Below are 22,841 nucleotides of genomic sequence, written 5' to 3'. Positions count from 1 at the left end.
CCTGATGAACTGTCTGGAGAATGGTCTGATCAAAATGAAGACACTACTACATCAAAGACAAATCCCCATGGCAGCACCCTTGCTTCAGACATTGGTACTACCTGTCTAGATCATTGTCCATACAAGAGACCACAAGATATTCACATCACCCATGCCATCACAAAAGCTGACAACTGCTAGACCGACCTTCACCTTATCTAATAAACCATCTCCAGCCGGGTCCAAAAAATGGCACCTGCAGCAAAGCATCATTGCTCCAGGAAATTCAAAATTCAATGTTGATGCACACAAGGTCTCTGTGAACAGATACCTACTCACTCATACCTCTCAGCCAACCTGACAATGCTCAGCAAAATGGGAACCTCAATGTCCACAGCACCAGGTCTGTTCTTAAATCTGTCACATACAACACATTCAAAAAGACTGTATGTTTCTCTATAAGGAAACATCAAGACCAATTTCACTACGATGACTGGGAGATCCAGGAACTGCAGAGCTCGAAGGAAAGAAATCAGGTCTATACAGAAAATCAAGGCTACAGTCAAACAAAACAAAACTTGTGACCTAAGGAACAAATGGTGGACAGAAAGAGTGCAGGAAATTCAGCAACTAGCTGACCCCTGCGATGTGCACAGATTCTTCAGTGCAGTCAAGACTATCTGCAGGTCAACCACCAAGGATCTACTGTGCTGAGAGCTAAGGATGGAGCTATGCTCACCAAACACAGAGAAACACTGTGTGTTCATTGGAAGGAGCACTTCGTGGATCTCCTTAACCAAAGCTCAGCCCTTGATAAAGGTGACCTACACCACATCCCACAGATTGCCACCCATCACCATGAGCATAATATTAGCCTGACACAAGTTGAACAAGCAATCTCCAGCTGAGAGCGAACAAGGATGCCAGCACAGACAGAATCTCTACTGAAATTCTGAAGTATGGCACAGGAGTTCTCTTGGTACGAATACATGCCTCATTTCTCTAGTCTAGAATGTGGAGAGCATGGCACTGTAACATTGACCATCTTTAAGAAAGGAAGTAAAACTAATTGTGCTAACTTCAGAGACATCTCACTGCTGACCAAGGAAATCCATTGGAAAAATCCTCTTCAGTTACGTTCTCCAGTGGCTCCCATTAGAATCAAATTGCGAATGCTGTCTCTCAAGATGTACAAGGGCTATACAATAGAACTGCACAATAAGACAAGTCCATCAAAATGCAGAAAGCAGCAGCAACACATGGCCTTTTTTGGCCTTATATAGAGTTTTGACTTTATCAATTCAGAGGGATTATGGAGTGTCTCCACAAATTGGGCAGAAATTCATCATGACCCTCTGCCTGCGACCTGACGATTTCTCAGTAACAGATCCACCACAACCCCAGTGCGTGTGCAAATTAAGATCAAGCAAGGCATCACAAATGCTCTCCTTCAAATTCCTCAGCACAAAACTTCACCCAATATCCCTCCCCACCCCCCCACCAGATGAGCGGCAAACTGTCCTGCCACCAGCTCAGAACCAAGACCACCACAGCCTCTGTCTTTGAGTTCTGGTAGACAGACAATACAAGATCTTTGAGGAGAAAGTGAGGTCTGCAGATGCTGGAGATCAGAGCTGAAAATGTGTTGCTGGAAAAGCGCAGCAGGTCAGGCAGCATCCAGGGAACAGGAGAATCGACGTTTCGGGCATAAGCCCTTTCCTGAAGAAGGGCTTATGCCCGAAACGTCGATTCTCCTGTTCCCTGGATGCTGCCTGACCTGCTGCGCTTTTCCAGCAACACATTTTCAGCTCAGACAATACAAGATACCATGCAAGAACTGTAAAAAACATTACATTGGACAAACTAGCAGGAAATTTGCCCCCAGGATACTGGCCACCAAAAGACATAACCCACTATCACTAGTTTCTATACATACAGACAAAGAAGGACACCACTTTGACTGGGACAACACACACATCCTATGACAGGTGAAATAAAGACACGCAGAGAATTCTTAGAGGCATGGCATTCTAACCAGAACTCCACCAATAAACAGATCGATTTAGATCCTATCTATTTTTTCTTGGAAAAAAAGAGCCGGAAATGACATCACCCACCTTAAGAAACCAAGACCTACCAATAGAGAGACAGGACATACCACCAGTGCTTCACTGGAAACTCTCACTGATGATGTTACCTGGTATGGTGATGAAATGTCTGAAAACAATCCCTCAAGCTCAGTGAGCTAACTTACACGCTTACCATCAACCTGAGCTACAAATCTTCTCAAAAATCGCTAACAATGCTGTTGTGTATATACACTCCGAAACATTGCTGATGCATTCCTGGAGGTGTCTGGGAGAGTGGGCCATAAGCTAAACATCCATAAGATAAAGGTCCTGTCTCAGCCTTCCCATGCTGCACAACACTGTCCCCAGACAACCAGGATCCCTGGAGAGCTACTGGATGACATGGATCATCTTCCATATCTCAGGAGGCTCCTATCAATGAGGACACACATTGAAGATGGACACCAGTGGGCCAGCATAACCCTTGGCTATTATTTGAGTATTTGTTGACAAAGACTTTAAACCTGACATCAATTTTTATAGGGCAGTACAGCCACCTACTTTTCTGTTTGTATCAAAGACATGGACAATGTGCAGCAGAACATCTCAAATCCCTAGAGGAATATCACAAACAACACCTTTTCAAAATCCCACAAATCCAATTGGAGATTTGGAACTTTCATATCAATCTCTTCTCTCAGGCCAACCTCCTCAATATCAAGGCACTGTTTTACTCTCTATCAGTTTGGCGAATGCATGTCATTGGCATTCCAAAACAAACTCTTCATTCTGAGCTTAGTCACAGCAAATGGTTACCAGGAGGCCATTGAGAAAGTTTCATGACATCCTCAACATGCCCTGAAGAAATGCAGCATTCCTCCTGTCTTGTGAGAATCTCTTGCCCGATGCATCCCACCTGGAGAAGGAGCGCTCATGAAGGTGGTGACCATCCTGAGGGGCCCAGGAGGGAGGTCAATGGTACACGATGGAGGCAGTGAGTAAGGAGCTAAGGATCCCACCCACCCACTTCTTCAAACCCTTGCTCCCCCACCCTGCCAACATCAGAGCCTGCGTTGACTCTGTGGTCCCAGTACTGGCAGTGAGAGGAAGCTATCTTCATCTTGTCCGAGAAGGAGGGGAGCTTCCTGAGTTTTGGATTCTCTCTGGGATCTGGTGAGCTTGTAGAATTTCAGTGGCAAGTTCCCCACAGGTATCGAGAATTCTCCAGCATCCTTTTCATAAACACGAGGAAAAATCAGCTTTGCTTGAGACTTGCTCTGGAGTTGCGGGTAGGGGCGGGGATATTGTTCTGTATCACATCTGGGGTTAGCTAAATGGGAAATGTTTGTGAGTGAGAGAGTGAGTGAGTTAGTAGGGGAGGTCAAGAGAAAGTCAGTGAGTGAGGGAGAGAAAGAGGGTGAGCGAGGAAGACAGTGAATGAGGAAGAGAGAGCGTGAATGAGGAGAGGGAGTGAGTGAGGGACGGATAGTGTGAGTGAGGGAGAGAGAGTGTGAGTGAGGGAGAGAGAGTGAGGGAGGGAGAGGGTGAGTGAAGGAGAGGGTGAGTGAGGGAATGAGTGAGGGAGAGGGTGAGTGAGGGAATGAGTGAGGGAGAGGGTGAGTGAGGGAATGAGTGAGGGAGAGGGTGAGTGAGGGAATGAGTGAGGGAGAGGGTGAGTGAGGGAATGAGTGAGGGAGAGGGTGAGTGAGGGAATGAGTGAGGGAGAGGGTGAGTGAGGGAATGAGTGAGGGAGAGGGTGAGTGAGGGAATGAGTGAGGGAGAGGGTGAGTGAGGGAATGAGTGAGGGAGAGGGTGAGTGAGGGAATGAGTGAGGGAGAGGGTGAGTGAGGGAATGAGTGAGGGAGAGGGTGAGTGAGGGAATGAGTGAGGGAGAGGGTGAGTGAGGGAATGAGTGAGGGAGAGGGTGAGTGAGGGAATGAGTGAGGGAGAGGGTGAGTGAGGGAATGAGTGAGGGAGAGGGTGAGTGAGGGAATGAGTGAGAGGGAGAGTATGAATGAGGAAAATTGAGAGTGAGTGAGGGAGTGAGTGAGTGAGGAAGTGAGATGGATGATTTTGTTGCTTCGAAAGCAAATCTATCACACTCTGGGAACCTGGGTTCACCACAAGGTCAGGCAGAATGAGCTGATTGGTACTCACTGAAGTGACATTTAAATCCATTTCAATGCGTTTCCCACAGTGAGGTAATCCACAACAGAGCAAAGATCATAAAAAACAAAATGATTTTCAGCTTGAAAGTGTTGGCGGGGAAAGAAAAGGTTTACTGCATTTTAACGAGGTTTAAAATGTCATCGAGTTAGAGTGGGTGGAATTTTCCTGGCTCACCATCCAATACCCTCCTCCACATGCTCTCACTTTCTGAAGAGTTTTACTAGGAAGCCACAATGGTACTGCCAACTCCGACTGGATATATTCCAGATGGTAACATGACATTCCCCCCATTCCCTCCCTGATACCCCATTGGACACCTGATGTCCCTTTCTATCTCAAATGGAAAATGCAAGAGCTGGCTGTTAGCCAATCGGCCTTCTTTATCCCACTGCTATACGTTGCTTAGACTGATCGTTGGAAGGAAATTAAAACAAAGTAACTTTTTCCTAATGCCTTTTCCGAATTTCCACTTCATTTTTGCACTTGGCCATGTCCTGGGGATCAATGCTTCATCCAAGGGGTTTCCTGGACAATCCAGGGTGGTTTGACCAGGAGCGAGACTGTGAATGGCACGTTGGACCAAAGGCAAAGGTTGAAGCCCGATCCCACAGCAGGGACCTTCAAGTCTTGCTCCGTCCAACATGAGTCCTAGCCCACACCATACTCTGCGAATTTCAGAATCACATCCCAGAGGAATTTTAACAGGGAGGCTGGAGAATTTCATTTGCCTATATACTTGCCCCAGAGGGAATGCAGCACAGGTTCCCCCAGATTAATTCCTGGGATCTGGGATCAGCCCTGAAGAAGAGTCATCCAGACTCAAAACATTAACTTGCTCTCTCTCCATGGATGCTGCCTGGCCTACCGTGATCTCTGTAGGTTCAGGGATAAATATTCACCAGGATGTCCTGGGTGAGCTGTGATCTCCTCTGCTACAATTTTTGTGAAAATACCATGAGCTCCTTTACATCCACTCAGAAACGGTTTAGTTTTATGGCTCATCCATAGGAGCTTTTATTTTAAAGTCACTTGCGCGATGTGGGTATCCCTGTCTGGGCCAGTATTGATAGCCCATCCCTTGTAAAGGTGGGGGTGAGCTGCCTTCATGAACTGCTGCAGTCCACCTGCTGTAGGTAGACCCACAATGCCCTTAGGGAGTGAATTCCAGGATTCTGACCCAGTGACAGTGAAGGAGCAGCGATATGTTCCAAGTCAGGATGGTGAGTGATTTGGAGGGAAACTTGCAGGAATGGGTGTTCCCCTGTATGTGCTACCCTTGTCCTTCTCGAATGAAGTGCCATGGTTTGGAGCTTTGGTGAAACCGTCTGAGGAGCTTTGGTGAACTTCTGCAGTGCATCTTGTACACAGTACACACTGCTGCTACTGAGCGTTGATGGTGGGGAGAGTGGGTGTTTGTGGATGCAGTGCCAATCAAGCGGCTGCTTTGGCCTGGATGGTGTCAACCTCTCTGAGTGTTGTTGGAGCTGCATTCATCCAGGCAAGTGGGGAGTATTCCATCACCCTGCTGACTTGTGCCTTGGAGCCACTGTGTTTATGTAATGAGTCCAGTTTCGTTTCTGGTCAATGGTAACCCCAAGGATGTTGATAGTGGAGGACTCAGTGGTGGTAACACCATTGAATGTCAAGGTATGGTGGTTAGATTATCTCTTATTGGAGAAGGTCATTGCCTGGCATTTGTGTGGTGTGAATGTTACTTGCCACTTGCCAACCCAAGTTGAGAGGGTATGCTGGAAAAGCACAGGTCAGGCAGCATCCGAGGAGCAGGAAAATCAATGTTTCGGGCCGCAGCCCTTTATCAGGAATGGCTTGTCAATCCAAGCCTGGATATTGTCCATGTCTGACAATACAGCACTCCCTCCGCACAGCACTCCCTCACTACAGCACTCCCTCATTAACATGTAACCTTGATTTAAAGCTCAAAGCTCTGTAGTAGGCTATAACTCAGAGATGAGTGTAGCACCCCTTGACTGAACCCTTCCTGATGCTATTTAAATAGGAAAGAGACAGCAAGACAATCTCTTAGATTAGAACAGGAACACAGAAGGGGTCATGAACGAGCCAGGCTTGTTCAGATGGATTTTAAAGTAGTTTTGACCGTGAAAGATTCCGTTGCTAAGAAATGATGTTAGGTCTCTGTACTGATCAGCTGGTACTGGGAGAAGGCTCATGTCAATAAACAGGAAGGGTCTGCATCACTTAATGGAAATGTGATACCTTTGGAAAATTAAATATTGAATCTTCATGTCTCATTTACAATAACAAGAAATTAATCCAGTCCTGATTCACCACTGGGCACAATGAGTGAAGGTCCCGAGGAACTTCAGAGAGTCAAGGAATGAAGGGAAGGGAGGAGCTGAGGGGCGTGAAAGAGAGGGGGAGGGAAGTGAGGGGAGGGAAGGGAAGTGAATGGGTAGGGAAGGGGGAGAGGGGAGGTGAGGGGGAAGGGGGAGGGGGACGGGGAAGTGAAGGTGAAGGGGCAGGGAAGGGGGAGAGGGGAAGTGAAGAGGTGGGGAGGTCAGAGAAACAATTATAAAATGAAGCCCGACACTTAGGTCAGGTGGTTAAGACTGCATCCAAATGATAGGCTTTGGGAAACATCTGAAAAGGTCAGGGAGAGAGGCTGAGGGGTAAGGAGGTTTATCCAGGGAGTGGAGGAGTTGGGGGGCCAAGTAGCTGAAGGCACAGCTCCCCCAATGGTGGAGCAAGGGGAATCAGGAATACACAAGGGGGCAGAATCAGAGTGCTCTCTCTGACCCTCGCTCCCTCTTACCCTCTGAGCCTCTCAAAACCCCCACTTCTTCACTACCCTTTCCCTCACTTCTCCCCCCATCACCTTCCACCCTCTCCATCTCACGCAATCAAAACACTTGCCCCCACCTTTCCTCTCCACCTCTAACCCACACACTCTCTTCTCCTCTGCTGTCTTCTATCTGTCTCACACACATTCCTTTTCCTCCACCTCCCACACAGCACCCTCCAACTCCGACAGCACGCTACCAACGGGAAGCTATTCTCAAGCTGAGGGGGAGGTGCAGAGAGGATGCAAGTTGATGAAGAGGACACTGGGGCCACACTGCTAGTTAGGATAACACCTCAGTGTCAATTCCAGGCACCTCTGGGAGATTAACTCTGACTGATTAAGACTACACCTTATGGAAAATAAATCGAATATGACCTTATTACATAAGACACATCAAGTTACTGATAATGGGGACTCAGAACTAGAAAGCAATACATTGTAAGAATTCTCAAATCAAACATCATCCGCAATGAAGAGGCTTTACAATGATACTGAAATCACCTGATGTTTTCCAGGGTTCAATGGAGGGGCTCAGGGACCAGGCGCTACATCATTTCAGTATTAGTTGGAGACATTCCACAGGCCTAGAGAGCTCCAGCAGGCTGAGTGAGGATGAGCAGGGCATTGCTGCAGGGACACATTTGGAAGAGGACAATGGGGAAAGAAAAGGATGTCGCACGGATGTGATGCCCAGTGGGTGGAATCGCCCTGTGACTGATCGCAGTCGGAGTTTTGTCGTGGGGGAAGGGCTGGGCAGGTGGCAAGCTGCCAACTCTTACGGTACTGGACCGGAGGAAGAATCGGTGCCCTCAACAGAGGGGAGAAAATCAGAGAGGGGGCACAATTTATCTCCAGATTCACCAGCCTGACATATCTTCCACCATCAGCAACAGATTTCCTGTTCTCTTGTTTCTCACGGGGAATTCGAGAACAGACTGTTCAACAAGACAGACAGTGATGGGGTAGCTTTACAGGAAGTGAACAGACAAACATACAAAACAAGAGCAGAAATAGACCATTCGGCCCCTCAAGCCTGCTTTGCCATCCAATAAGATAGTGGCTGATCTGTTTGTGTTTCGGAATTCTACATTCCAACCTACTTCTGATAACCCTTGACCACCCCCCCTCCCCCCCCCCCCCCCCCCCCCCCCCCCCCCGCTGCCACAAGAACTATCCACCTCTGTCTCAACAATAATCCGTCTCCACTGCCTTCTGAGGTAGGGAGTTACAAATCCACACAATCGTCTGAGGGGAAAATATTTCTCCTCATCTCTATCCTGAAATGAGCAACTCCTAATTTTCAAAGTGTCCCCTAGTTCTGAACTAACCTACAAGATAAAACATCCCTTACATGTTCATCTTATTAAGACCATTCAAAACTACTCACAGGAAATGAGTGTGACCATTACAGGAAATGAGGGCAACCGTTGCAGGAAATTAGGGTGACAATACAGGAAATGAGAGTGACCACTACGGGAAATGAGGGCGAGCGCTATGGGAAATGAGGGCAACCATTACAGGAATTGAGGGCAACTGCTACAGGAATTGAGGATGACCACTACAGGAATTGAGGGCAACTGCTACAGGAATTGAGGGTGACCACTACAGGAATTGAGGGCAACTGCTACAGGAATTGAGGGCAACCGTTACAGGAATTGAGGGCGATTGTTACAAAAATTGAGGGCAACCGTTACAGGAATTGAGGGCGATCGTTACAGGAATTGAAGGCGACTGTTACAAGAATTGAGGGCGACCGTTACAGGAATTGAGGGCAATTGTTACAAGAATTGAGGGCGACCATTACAGGAATTGAGGGCGACCATTACAGGAATTGAGGGCGACCATTACAGGAAATGAGAATGACTGTTACAGGGAATGCACATGACACACACATATTAAAGATGTTTTTACGATAATTGAAATTTCTGCCAATGCTCTATGCCTGGGCTACACAGTACAATAGTTACTCGGGAGATGACTCAGAGAAGCCAGAACCAATGGGTGAATAACCTAAGAGAGGAGAGGAGAACATATAAAAAAGGCAAGAAAAGGTTCAAGCCTTTCGTGTGGGCCGAAGATGTGTGACATCCTTTGCTCCATGTCCTTTTCTGTTACTTTTAAATACCTTCTTTTTTATGTTAATCCTGAATCCATGGGCGACATTGCAAGTTAGCCAGGAAAGACTTAAAGAGAGAGCAAAGAAGAGCTAGGAAGGATATGACAAGGCATAATTTGGCAGATAGGATCAAGGAAAATCCTAAAGCTTTCTATAGGTATATCAGGAATAAAAGAAAGACTCAAGCAAGGTTTGAGCCAATCAAGGATGATAGTGGGAAGTTGTGTGTGGAGTCAGAAGAGATAGGGAAAGTGCTAAATGAATATTTTTCATCAGTATTCACACTGGAAAAAGACAATGTTGCGAGAAGAATACTGAGATACAGGCTACTAGACTAGACAGGATTGAGGTTCACAAGAAGGAGGTATCAGCAATTCTGGAAAGTGTGAAAATAGATAAGTCCTTGGGCTGGATGGGATTTATCCTAGGATTCTCTGGGAAGCCAGGGAAGAGATTGCAGAGCCTTTGCCTTTGATCTTTATATCGTCATTATCTACAGGAATTGTGCCAGAAGACTGGAGGATGGCAAATGTTGTCCCCTTGTTCACGAAGGGGAGTAGAGACAACCCTGGAAATTATAGACCAGTGAGCCTTACGTCAGTTGTGGGTAAAGTGTTGGAAAAGGTTAAAAGAGATAGGATTTATAATCATCTCAAAAGGAATAAGTTGATTAGTGATAGTCAACACGGTTTTGTGAAGGGTAGGTCATGCCTCACAAACCTTATTGAGTTCTTTGAGAAGGTGACCAAACAGGTGGATGAAGACAAAGTAGTTGAGGTGGTGTATATGGATTTCAGTAAGGTGTTTGATAAGGTTCCCCACAGTAGGCTGCTGCATAAAATACTGAGGCATGGGATTGAGGGTAATTTAACAGTTTGCATCAGAAATTGGCTAACTGAAAGAAAACAGAAGGTGGTGGTTGACGGGAAATGTTCATCCTGGAGTTCAGTTACTAGTGGTATACAGAAAGGATCTGTTTTGGGGCCACTGCTGTTTGTCATTTTTATAAATGACCTGGATGTGGGCGTAGAATGATGGGTTAGTAAATTTGCGGATGATACTAAGGTCGGTGGAATTGTGGACAATTCCGAAGGATGTTGTAGGTTAGAGAGGGACATAGATAAGCTGCAGAGTTGGGTTGAGAGTTGGCAAATCGAGTTTAATGTGGAAAAGTGTGAGGTGATTCACTTTGGAAGGAGCAACAGGAGTAAAGAGTACTGGGCTAATGGTAAGATTCTTGGCAGTGTAGATGAGCAAAGAGATCTCGGTGTCCATGTACATGGATCCCTGAAAGTTGCCACCCAGGTTGATAGGGTTGTTAAGATGGCATACGGTGTGATAGCTTTTATTGGTAGAGGGATTGAGTTTTGGACCACGAGGTCATGTTGCAGCTGTACAAAACTCTGATGCGGCCGCACTTGTAATATTGTGTACAGTTTTGGTCACTACATTATAGGAAGGATGTGGAAACTTTGGAAAGGGTTCAGAGGAGATTTACTGCGATGTTGCCTGGTATGGAGAAAAGGTCTTATGAGGAAATGCTGAGGAACTCGAGGATGTTTTCATTAGAGAGAAGTTTGAGAGGTGGCTTAATTGAGATATATAAGATAATCAGAGCGTTAGATAGGGTGGACAGTGAGAGCAAACTTTGGAAAGGGTTCAGAGGAGATTTACTACGATGTTGCCTGGTATGGAGGGAAGGGCTTATGAGGAAATGCTGAGGAACTCGAGGATGTTTTCATTAGAGAGAAGAAGTTTGAGAGGTGGCTTAATTGAGATATATAAGATAATCAGAGCGTTAGATAGGGTGGACAGTGAGAGCCTTTTTCCTCGGATGGTGATGGCTAGCATGAGGGGACATAGTTTTAAATTGAGAGGTGATAGATATAGTTCAGATGTTAGAGATAGTTTCTTTACTCAGAGAGTAGTAGGGGCGTGGAATGCCCTGCCTGCAACAGTAGTAAACTCGCCAACTTTAAGGGCATTTAAATGGTCATTGGATAGACATATGGACAAGAATGGAATAGTGTAGGTTAGATGGTCTTCAGATTGGTTTCACAGTGTGACGCAACAGTGAGGGCCGAAGGGCCTGTACTGCTGTGATGTTCTATCTTCTATTAATATAAGAATGGACTCTTACTTAGCCTGAAAACATAAGGAAATTAATATGACATAGATTGCCCAGGAGTGAGATGGAAACTAGCTGTAGGATTTACGTGCAGTAGGCCAGATTGCTGAAAATGATTGTAGAATATTATGCAATGAACATATTTAAGTGTTAGGAAACAGTCAGCAGTCACAGGTGAAACCTGATGAAGGAGCAGCACTCTGAATGCTTGTGATTTCAAATAAACCCCCTGTTGGACTATAACCTGGTGTTGTGTGACCTCTGACTTTGTCCACCCCAGTCCAACACTGGCACCTCCACATCAGAAAGTCCAAAAATGACGTTCAATTGATTTCTGACTTATTAAGACATCTCAAGATTACAGCGTGTGAACGCTGTCAGGGATCCATCCATGGCAAGCTTCAACTATCGAGGACAGTGGAGTGCTCCCTGTCTCTGATGTGAAGGACATGGTGGTGGAGACTGGCACCATCTTAAGGACAATCCACAATGTCACCCTCAATGTCAAAACAAGCCTCTGATATAAAGACAGAGAGAAGGAGAACAGAGAGAGAAAGAGAGCGCGAGAGCGAGAGACTGGGCTGTGCAGGGTCCAAGGAGAAAGGGGGCAGAGAAGAAACAAAAAAGCAGAAAGGGGATGAGGAGAGGGAAGGTGTGAGGGAAGAGGTCAAGACAAAGGGAAGGCATGAGAGGGAAAAGAGAAAGGTGAGAATGATAAAAGAATTGAAGGATGAGAGGAGGGGATGAAGAGATGGTTTAAGAAGCAAGAAAGGAGAAGAAAGAGGAAAGGGTGGTAAGGAAAGAGAGAAAGGTTTGGTTCCTAAGCTGCAGGTTGGGGTTTTGTATGCAGCCCCAGTTGCTGATCTACCATGTGCCACATGCAAATGGTTTGCAGATTGCCAACATCTCAATACAGCGTCTAGAATAGAGAAAAGCACAGCAGGTCAGGCAGCATCCCAGGAGCAGGAAAATCGATGCTTCGGATGGGCTTTTGCCCGAAATGTTTATTTTCCTGCTCCTCGCATGCTGCCTGACCTGCTGTGCTTTTCCAGCACCACTCTAATCTAGACTCTGGTTTCCAGCATCTGCAGTCCTCACTTTTGCCGAACATCTCAATACAGACAGAGGTAGCAGTGCACTCACCAGCATCTGCATTTCCTGCTCCCGGATTCGCTCCTCCCTCTGTCGGCGGTGGTAATCCAGCAGCTCATCCTCATTGTCACTGATTTCGGAAATACTGTTCTTCCGCTGCCGAGTCACTGGTGTCCTCTCGTCCCCTGCTGTCTTCCTCTGTAGCCGTGGGCTTTGTAATGGCGTGGACACAGCCAGCGAGGTCAGGCTGTGGGCGGGGGTCACGCTGCTCCCATACACTTTCCTTGGGAGGTCAGCGGACAGCAGCGTTGGGGAAGGACTTCGGTCTCGGACCCTCCTCCCACTGCTCAGCAAGGTTAGACTCGGCACGATGTGGGACGAGAAGTCCTCACTCCTCTCTGACGAACCCCCCGACGAATGCTTCCGTCGAAGTCGCGGACTTTCTGGCGTCTCCTTGACGACTTTCCCCTGGGGAGGTGGAGTCTCATGGCGAACTCCTTCTCGGCAGGGCCTTTGGTGAGGCGAGGTTGGCAGATTGGAAAACGGAGAATGCGGTGAAGCCTTCCTGGACATAGAGGGACTCAATGGGGGCAGGTCTCTCATACTCTCCAGGCTCCTTCGAGCCAGTCGGGGACTCTCAGAGGGCTGAAGGTTTCTGGGATGTAGCTGGACAGGTTGGTTGACGTGGGCAAGTCCCACACTCTCCACTGGCTGGAAAACCCGTGGGGACATCTGCTTGGACGGGCTGCAAGTGATGGCTCGATCCATCGGAGTTTCCTTAACCTCTCGGAAAGGACTCGGAGGCCGTTCCTGAAGGGAGCCACCCACCTTGGACCTGGGACTAGGGATTGGGTGGGACTTGCCTCCAAATCTAGGACTGCCAGGAACTGTCAGAACGGGGACTCTGGGACCCCCACTGCTGGGGCTCACAGATACTGATGGAACGTTGTGACTTGGATGAGAAAACTTTGGACTTTCTGGCACTTTCCTGGCATCGGAGGGCACTGCTGAGGGGAAACCGTCCAGTGGGAAGGCTCTCCGGCTGACCGTGGGACTTGGTGGGGTCTCCTGGACATTGGCTCCTTTCCTATGGGCACGCGGACTGTCCGGCACTCGCTGGCTCCCTGGACTGAGGCCATTACACTTGCCTGGCTCAGTAGGTGCTCCACTGTAGTTAGGCCCAGGCCTAAGGCCTGGGGGCTGTACAGTGTGGTTGTAACTTGAAGATCTGACAGGAACAGTGGGAGGCACGAGGGGTGCCTGCTCCTGACTGCCCGGGGAGTAGCTGGTGTAGCTGCTGCTGCTGGCCGCACTCGGAGATGACAGGGGGGAGAAGGGCGGCGACATGTTGTCGTAACTCGAACCCACTGACATGGCACCGGGACTCAGGGGTGGCGACAGGAGGTACCTGCCACCTCCGTTGACCATGGGAGACAAAGGGGACTGGGCATTGACTGTCTGCTTTTTCCCAGGGGACGTGGCATCGTCCATCACCAAAGAGTCCATAATGTCTTGTAGGTCCTTCTCAATGGAGCTGACCAATGAGCTATGAGTGACTTGGGCTCCAAGTTGATTACTTGAACCTTCATTAAGCGGAGTTTGATGGTTGCCATTTACCAGGCTAGCGGAATCTAGAAGAAGGAAAAGAAGCACATTCATTCCTTGTTTAAGATGCCAACAATATCACCCAGGAGTAGCCATGATTCAGTAACCTGACTAGAGAGGGCCCAGTTCCTAACACAGGACTGCCACTGGTCAGAGTGGGGCCAGAGCTGAGATGTTCACGGTTTGCGGAGAGCCGCACAAACCAGTAATTCCTGCTTGGGTCACTGGACTCGAAACATTTACTCTGCTTTCTCTACACAGATGCTGCCAGACCCGCTAAGCTTTTCCAGCAATTTCTGAGTTTGCTCCTGGTAAAAGGAACACAGTGTTAAATCCCGGCTCTCCTTTCTGTTTGAAAAGCAGGTTTGGATCTGGAAAAGTCTGACCAGGTATGGCATCACAGTCACAGGATGATACTTATACAAGATGGACATGCATATTAATCACATATTCCAGAGACAGGATCACCCTAAATTAGATTAGATTAGATTACTTACAGTGTGGAAACAGGCCCTTCGGCCCAACAAGTCCACACCGCCCCGCCGAAGCGCAACCCACCCATACCCATACATTTACCCCTTACCTAACACTAGGGGCAATTTAGCATGGCCAATTCACCTGACCTGCACATCTTTGGACTGTGGGAGGAAACCGGAGCACCCGGAGGAAACCCACGCAGACACGGGGAGAACGTGTAAACTCCACACAGTCAGTCGCCTGAGGCAGGAATTGAACCCAGGTCTCTGGCGCTGTGAAGCAGCAGTGCTAACCACTGTGCCACCGTGCCGCCCCAAAGCAAACCTTTTTTTGCCACCATGGAGGTTGGGTGTTACAACAAAAATTTGCATTTAAAAAGCACCTTTAGAATAGCCGACACTTCAAGAAGCAGTTCACATAAAGTCATAGAGATGTACAGCATGGAAACAGACCCTTCGGTCCAAATATCCGACGAAATATCCCAACACAATCTAGTCGCACCTGCCAATATATCCATCCCGATGCCTCTTAAATGTTGCAATTGCACCAGCCTCCACCACTTCCTCTGGCAGCTCATTCCATACACGTACCACCCTCTGTGTGAAAAAGACAGAGGTCCAGGAAAGAGGAAGCAAGGGGAGGGGACCAGATGCTTGACCAAAGAGGGAGCTTTTATATAGCATCTGAGGAGGTTTAACCACTGAGATGGGGAATTCCAGAGCTTGGCGTCTTGGCAACTGAAGGCTCATTACTTTTAATGCCTCACATCAAAGCGCTGTCACTGGCAGCACAGTGAGGGATACCCACATCTCTCATCAGGAAGGGCTTCACCTTTGTGTGGAGCACCTCACAACGCTCACCCTCACAGAGGGCATGGGGACACAAGACCCAGGAGAGCGGCATCCTCATTGGGAGGGAGACTCAAGACGTTTTGACTGTGTGTTCATGATTTCCCAGAGGGAGGGGGGTGCCCAGTTTATAGGAACTCAACACGAGGGGTTTCACATTCTCTGCATTAGCGAGTTTTGAGAAGATTTGTAGTTCAGGTTGAGGTTCAGGATTGCTTGCTGAGTTGGAAGGTTCATTTTCAGACGTTTTGTCACCATACTAGGTAAGATCTTCAGTGAGCCTCCGGACGATGTTATCTAGTATGGTGACGAAACGTCTGAAAATGATCCTTCCAGCTCAGCGAGCAAACCTACATCCAGAACTCTCTGCATCGACGCGATCACAGACTCTCAGGATTTTTATGACACAGAAGGAGACCATTCCGCTCCTGCTCATCAAACGAGAATCAACAGCTGGTACTGAGCTTTCCTTTTCCCGAATTCCTGCACAGTATCTCGATGCAAACCATCATCTAGTTCTCTCAATGGAAGCTACCTCCACCACATTTCTATACCTGAATGACTCGCTGGGTGAAAAGGCTCCTTTCTCCCATCACTCTTGCTTCATTGGGTACATCACTTTAAATCTATCCCTCTCAATGATGAGCAGGAACGTTCTCTCCCTATCTTCTCAATCCAACCCGCTCATGAGTTTGAAAACTTCTTCTGCCCTCTCAGCCCTCTTCTCTCTGAGGACAACAGTCCTAACGTCTTCAATCTATCCCAATCTCCCTCATCCCCTGGAACCGTTCTTGCACATCACATCTGCACTCTCACCAAGACATTCCTTAATGTGGGGCCCACAACTGTACCCAGTCCTCCAGCTGAGGTAGAACAAGTGTGTCTTTCAAGTTGAACATCACCTCCTTGTTCTTGTTCTGAATGTGCCTGTTGTTAAGGTTGAAGTACTGTATGCTTTACTGTTCTCTCCACCTGTCCAGCCACCATCAATGACCTGTGCACGTACACACATATACGATGACCTCTGCTCCCACATCCTTTCCCCCCATTAGAATTGTAACCTCTATTTTGTTTTGCCTTTCAATGTTCTTCTGACCAAAGTGCATCAACTTGCACTGACCCTCACCTGCCACCTATCCACCCACTCCACCAACTTGTCAATGCACTCTCTGAGGTCCACACTGTCATCCTCATAATTTACAATTCTTCCAAGTTTTGAGCCATCAGGAAAACTTTGAAATTGCCCGCTGCACACCAAGATCCAGATCATTAATATGCATCAAGGAAAGCAAGGGTCCTGACTCTGACCCCTGGGAACTCCTGTACAAACTCCCCTCCAGCCTAAAAAATATCCATTGGCCATGCCAGAGGCTGAGGGGTTTATAAAATCACGAGGGGCATGGACTGGGTGAATAGACGAGGTCTTTTCCACAGGGTAGGGGAATCCAAAATTAGAGGGCATAGATTTAAGGTAAAAGGGGGAAAGATTTAAAAGGGACCTAAGGGGCAACTTTTTCATGCAGAGGGTGGTACATGTATGGAATGAGCTGCCAGAGGATATGAAGGAGGCTGGTACAATTGCAACGTTTAAGAGGCATTTGGATGGGTATATGAATAGGAAGGGTTTGGAGGGATATGGGCCGGGTGCTGGCAGGTGGGACTAGATTGGATTGGGATATCTAGTCAGTGTGGACAGGTTGAACCAAAGGGTCTGTTTCCATGCTGTACATCTCTATGACCGTATGACTTTACTCTCTGGTTTCTACACATCTTGCCACTGCCCGTTATATTCCATGGCCTCATATCCCTCACTGTGTGGCACTGTGTCAACTGCCTTCTGGAAATCCATGTACATCCACAGCATTACCCTCATCGAACCTTCCTGTTACCTCTTCAAAAGATTCCAGCAAATCAGTTAAACATGATTTCCCTTTTAGAAATCCATGCAGTCTCTTCCTAGCCAGCTGTTTCCCATGTGACCACTATTTTTGACAAAGTCAGAAGTCACATGGCCCAGGTTACAGTCCAACACGTTTATTTGAAATCACAAGCTTTCAGACAGCTGCCCCTTTGTCAGGTGAAGGACAGGGAAGTGCACAGGCACAGGCCTGATCTGAGAAAGAAACAGAAACCCCAAAGGTCTGGCAGCATCAGTTGGAACACAGCAGAGTTAACTTTTTGAGTCCAGTTCTGATGAAGACTCAAAACGTTGATGCTGTTTTCTTGCCACAGATGCTGCCTGGCCTGCTGAGTTTCTCCAGCAACTTCTCTTTTTGTTTCTGCTGTTCCGGGACTCTACCTACAAACCTGCAGGGTTGGAGTTTATCCAGTGTGAACTTGGAGATTTGGAGAGGACTTCCAGGTCCATCAATGCCTCAATTTTAAAATCTTCATCCCCGTGTTCCAAAGCCAATCCTCCCTTTTTCTCCAACCTGCCCTACCCTACAATTCTCGGCTTGCCCCACACTCAGGCCATTTCCTAGCCTCACCATTGGCAGCTTTGCCCTCAGCTCCACCCTCCATGAACTCTGAAATTGACTCTCCGAACCCCTCAGGCTTTGATAACAATGTACATCTTTGGCCAAGACGTTGTTCATCTGTCCTAATACCTGCAGCTTTGACATGCTGTTAATATTTATCTAGCAACACTATTGCAATGAATCTGGGAATGTTCTATTATTTGAATAGACACCACATAAATACAAGACATTGTTTCATTTTGGGCAAATCACATGCTCTGCTTTGATATTTAATACACTTTACCTCACTGACTCACAATGGGATATTAAAGTAACCCCAGGACAGATAGGAACTGCATCTTCTAAAATCACCCAATCCTTTTAATCTTTACTCTGCTTAGAGCCCAGAAATGATGTTATTGTTTCATTAAATAAAAACAAATGAGATTAGTTGGGTCAGAATGGAATTTCTGTCTGCTTTTTATTTCATCAGTAATGCTATAGCTCAATACTAAGTAGATAGATCACAGACATAAGGAGAAATGAGATCTTCTGTTACAAATACCCATTTATACCTGATTAAATGTGAAACTGACTTTTAAGGAATAACTTGTGTAATTTGCAGATGTCTAGCAAGTGGAAAGAAGACCAGAAGAAATAGGAACAGGAGGAGGCCATTTGGCCCCCACACACCATTCAATAGGATTGTGTCTGATCCAACATTCCTGCATCCAGTTTCCTGCCCTTTCCCTGTAATCCTCGATTCCCTGACTGATCAAAACTCTGTTTCAGCCTTACATACACACAAGGGCTCTACCCCCCCCCCCACAGCTCTCTGTGAGAGAGTTCCAAAAACTCTCGATCCTCAGAGAGAAGAAATTCCTCCTCATCTCAATCTTAAATTGGTGCCCCTTTATTCTGAGAGTGTGCCCCTGGTCCTAGACTTTCCCGTGAGGGAAAACATCCTCTCAGCATTGACCCTGGCAAGCCCCTTAAGAATCCGATATTCTTACCTCCCCATTCTCCTCAACTCCAGTCGCAACCTGTTTAGCCTTTGATCGTACGACAGTCCCTCCACACCCAGCAACATCCGAGTAAACTTCCAATGGAATAATAATGTTCTTTTAAATTCTCAATGCCACGCCGGCAGACTGGGTGATTCCCAGAATAATTTCCTGATCTGGACACTGCAATCAGGCTGCAGTTTGGTTGGTGTCTCATTACCCCTGGCCTGAGGAAGTGGAGACAGCTATCTGAAAGGTTACAGCACTGGGTGAGGGGAGGATTGAGGGCATCTATGGTTATTGCCAAGAGCCGGGGGAGAACAGTTTAAACTCTCAGACCAGCTGGTTGTGGACTCAAGGTTGGCTCCAGGGAATTCAGGAGCCAATTTGAAACGATAAAGCTGACTTTCCGATGAGATATTAAACAAAGGCCTCAATTTCCTACCCAGATCCACGCCAAAATGTCACATGACACTACATCCCTCAATTAAATCAGTTCAAACAGATTTGACAGAGCGTCATATAGCACTCGAAATGTTAGCTGTTTCTCTGCCCACAGGTAATGCCAGACCTGCTGAGTTTCTCCAGAATTTTCTGATTTGTTTTATTTTGGATCTCCAGCATCTACAATATTTTGCCTTACAGTGCAACAGATCTCCTGGTTGTTGTCACATTGTTATTTGGGGGTGAGGGGGGGGGGCTTGCTGGGTGCAAATTTGATCCTGTGCTTCAGTGATAGTGACTGGATCCCCAGGTGCCTGAAAGATGCTATATAAAGGCTTGTTCTTTTGACACCATTCTCTGTCCCAATTCACCCACAACATAGTGCAACTTGACACTCAGTCCTGCAGGGCAGACCCTCTCAGAGTCAATGCCTCTGTATTAGAGGAGAAAGTGAGGTCTGCAGATGCTGGAGATCAAAGTTGAAACTTTATTGCTGGAACAGCACAGCAGGTCAGGCAGCATCCAGGGAACAGGAGATTCGACGTTTCGGGCACAGGCCCTTCCTGAAGAAGGGCCTGTGCCCGAAACGTCGAATCTCCTGTTCCCTGGATGCTGCCTGACCTGCTGTGCTGTTCCAGCAATAAAGTTTCAGCCTCTGTATTAGAGCCAATGGAACTGGGAGGTAAGGGCTCTTTAAGAGTTAAAGAGGAACCACCATCTCATAGATAAACAGAGAACAATGACTCATGATTTCACTGTTATGTATGTACGTAGCCATAATTAATTTTATATTTTTCTCCATTTATTGGGTTTTCCCTTTCTCTCAATGCATGCTAATATCAGATTGAGTTAGCGTAGGAGGCTCAGATTGGTTTTCTCTGTAAAGTATCTGTAAATTTGTGCTATGTTTGTGTTAAAAATTACACCCAGAGTCTGTGTTTACTGTCCCTTTTTTGCATTTGATTTTAATGTCAGTATTTTACCTTAGTCCCACTGTTTTTCTATGTTTTCTACTTTGGTCTCATGTGTCAGAGTTGCACTAAACCAAGTAGCTAAACCAAGTGTGGGGAATCACCCAGTCTGCCGGCGTGGCATTGAGAATTTAAAAGAACATTATTATTTCATTGGAGGTTTACTCGGATGTTGCTGGGTGTGGAGGGACTGTCATACGATTAAAGGCTAGACAGGTTCGGACTGGAGTTGAGAAGAATGGGAGAGTCACCAACAAAACCTGCATTTATGTGGCGCCTTTAAAGCAATAAAATATTCCCAAGGAGTGATTAGAAGCAAAGTTTAACATGAAGTCACACGAGCTGCTATTAGGGCAGTTTGGTTAGAGAGGTAGTGTTGGAGGGCCATTTGGAAAGGGAGATATCAGAGGTGGAGTGGACAAGGTCAGAAGTCACATGACACCAGGTTATAGTCCAACAGGTTTGTGTGAAATCACAAGCTTGTGGAGTGCTGCTCCATCTTCAAGCTTCAAAAGCTTGTGATTTCACACAAACCTGTTGAACTATAACTTGAAGTAGTGTGACTTCCGACCTCGTTCATCCCAGTCCAACACCGGCACCTCTACATCAGAGGTGGAGAGGTTTAAGGAGGAAATTGCTGAGTTGGAGCTATTCAGAGAAGAGCAGAATGTGGATGGTGGTTGGTGGGCAGTGGGCAGTGGGCAGTGTGCGAGGGGTGATGGTTGGTGGGTGGTTGGTGATGGGAGATGGGCAGTGGGTTGTGGGTGATGGGAGATGGGCAATGGGTGGTGGGTGATGGGAGATGGGCAATGAGAGATGGGTGGTGGGCAGTGGGGGATGGGGGATTGGCAGTGGGTGATGGGCTTGGGATGGGTGGTGGGTGATGGGGGATGGGGGATGGGTGATTGGTGGTGGGTGATGGGTGATGGGCGATAAACTCTGGCATCCCAGAACCATCTGCAGAAAAGGCAGATTATCCATTCAAAATTTTATTGCAATTGTGAGAGCTTGCTGTGTATAAATCTTTGGATCCAATTCCTAATATGTCACAGTGAGAGTATACTTAAGAATTACACCATTAGCTACAAATGGCTGAGGTTTCAAAATAAAGACGTGCATTTATATAGCAGTTTTTAATAACCTCCAGACATCTCAAAATGCAGTCACTGTCACCACGTAGGAAATACGTTAACACTCTGAAAGTCTTTCATTTTTTAAAGTCATAGCTTCTTTACATTTCACCAGTTCAGGTTAAAACTAGAATAGATCCTGAATGAAAATCTACCGTGACTAATTCTGAGGCATCACATTATAATATACTCCTGGGCTGATAAAACCCAGTGGATTTGTTGCAGGGTAAAGCAGCACGGGTTAAACCCCAAGGAATTAAGATGAAACAGACCAGCGGGCAGAGTGTGTACAATGAGAGTAGGTGTGACCAACGATAGAAGAGACTGGATTTAAACCTCCGTGCTTTCGCTACTTAATTTTGTTTTAATTCTTATAATGTCCAGGTAATAAGGTCTAACATTGTACAAACTGGACTCACTCCTGAGCAAAATATTATCCGTCTTGTATGTCCCTGTGTGCCATCTCTTACTCAATGAGAAAACAAAACCTACTCCTGGGGCAGCTTAGTAAATCTGTTCAACATATCATAGAGTGAGAGTTGGAAACAAAACAGCGACACTCACCGTGGTTCTGTTCAGAGAGAGGTGGGTCTCTCCTTCACTTAGCTTCACACCGGGCATGGGTTGTGGCCTTTTGATTCATCAGTGTGTCCGACTCCCTCACCCGTGACTGGCAGCCAGTCAAGGCCAGAGTGGTCACAGGAGGGGGCACTGGCAGATGCTAGGCCAGCTTCCTGCTTAAAGCAGCAGCAGACAGTTCCCCAGGGAGGTGAGAACACCAGAGATGAGTGTCTCTTCCCTTTCTCCCCACCCACAGCCAACAACTCTCCCACAAACCACCCCCCCCGATCTCCAAACCACCCGCCCAAGAAACAGGCTGAGACAGCAGCTGGAAGTCTGCACGCTTCCAACGGAGTCGGGAGGCAAACTGTTTCAGTACAAGTATCTGCATGGGAAATCTTTTTGAAAACAGTGTGTGGGTCTGTTTCCGCGTGAGTGTGTGCGCGTGCAAGTGTGTGTGTGTGGACGTCTGTGTGTGCGTGCGCAAGTGCGTGTCTGTGCACGCGAGTGTGTGTCTGTGTGCACGAGTGTGTGTCTGTGTGCACGAGTGTGTGACTGTACCTGTGCATGCAAGTGTGTGACTGTATCTGTGCGTGCAAACCTGTGTCTGTGTGTGCACGAGTGTATGTCTGTGTGTGTGTGTCTGTGCGTGGGTGTCTCTCTACTGGTCTGTGAGTGTGTAAGTGTGTGTGAGTGTGAGAATGTGTGTGAGAGTGAGTGTGGGAGTGTTGGAGGGTTGGAGCAGGATAAACCAAACCAGTGCAAATAGAAAACAGTCCCAGGGTGTTGGTTTTAATTCCCAGGTTGCCATCAGCCCTCTGTGCCAGGATGTTAACTCCTCGCTGGGTGCTGGTCACGAGCCATTAACTCAGCCCCACTTGGCCACTCTTCGCATGTGAAGTCGGAGACAAAAACGCTACAAATGAGATCATTTGGCCCCCAGCCGTTTCTTTGTAAGCACCAATTAC

General features: G+C 47.2%; 1 protein-coding gene across 21 annotated transcripts in view; it reads right to left on the bottom strand.

Moving 5' to 3' along the window:
* Nucleotides 1–22,841, bottom strand: part of phldb1b (pleckstrin homology-like domain, family B, member 1b) — a 372,433-nt gene that overhangs the window by 139,696 nt on the left and 209,896 nt on the right. For all 21 annotated transcript variants that reach the window (XM_043676461.1, XM_043676462.1, XM_043676471.1 and 18 more), the window contains one exon: nucleotides 12,426–14,005. In XM_043676461.1, the coding sequence (XP_043532396.1) occupies nucleotides 12,426–14,005 (1,580 nt within the window). The remainder of the gene's footprint in view (nucleotides 1–12,425; nucleotides 14,006–22,841) is intronic.

The sequence above is a fragment of the Chiloscyllium plagiosum genome, chromosome 35 (genome assembly GCF_004010195.1).
Source record: "Chiloscyllium plagiosum isolate BGI_BamShark_2017 chromosome 35, ASM401019v2, whole genome shotgun sequence".
Classification (NCBI taxonomy): Eukaryota; Metazoa; Chordata; class Chondrichthyes; order Orectolobiformes; family Hemiscylliidae; genus Chiloscyllium; species Chiloscyllium plagiosum.
This window is presented reverse-complemented; position numbering and strand designations above follow the sequence as displayed.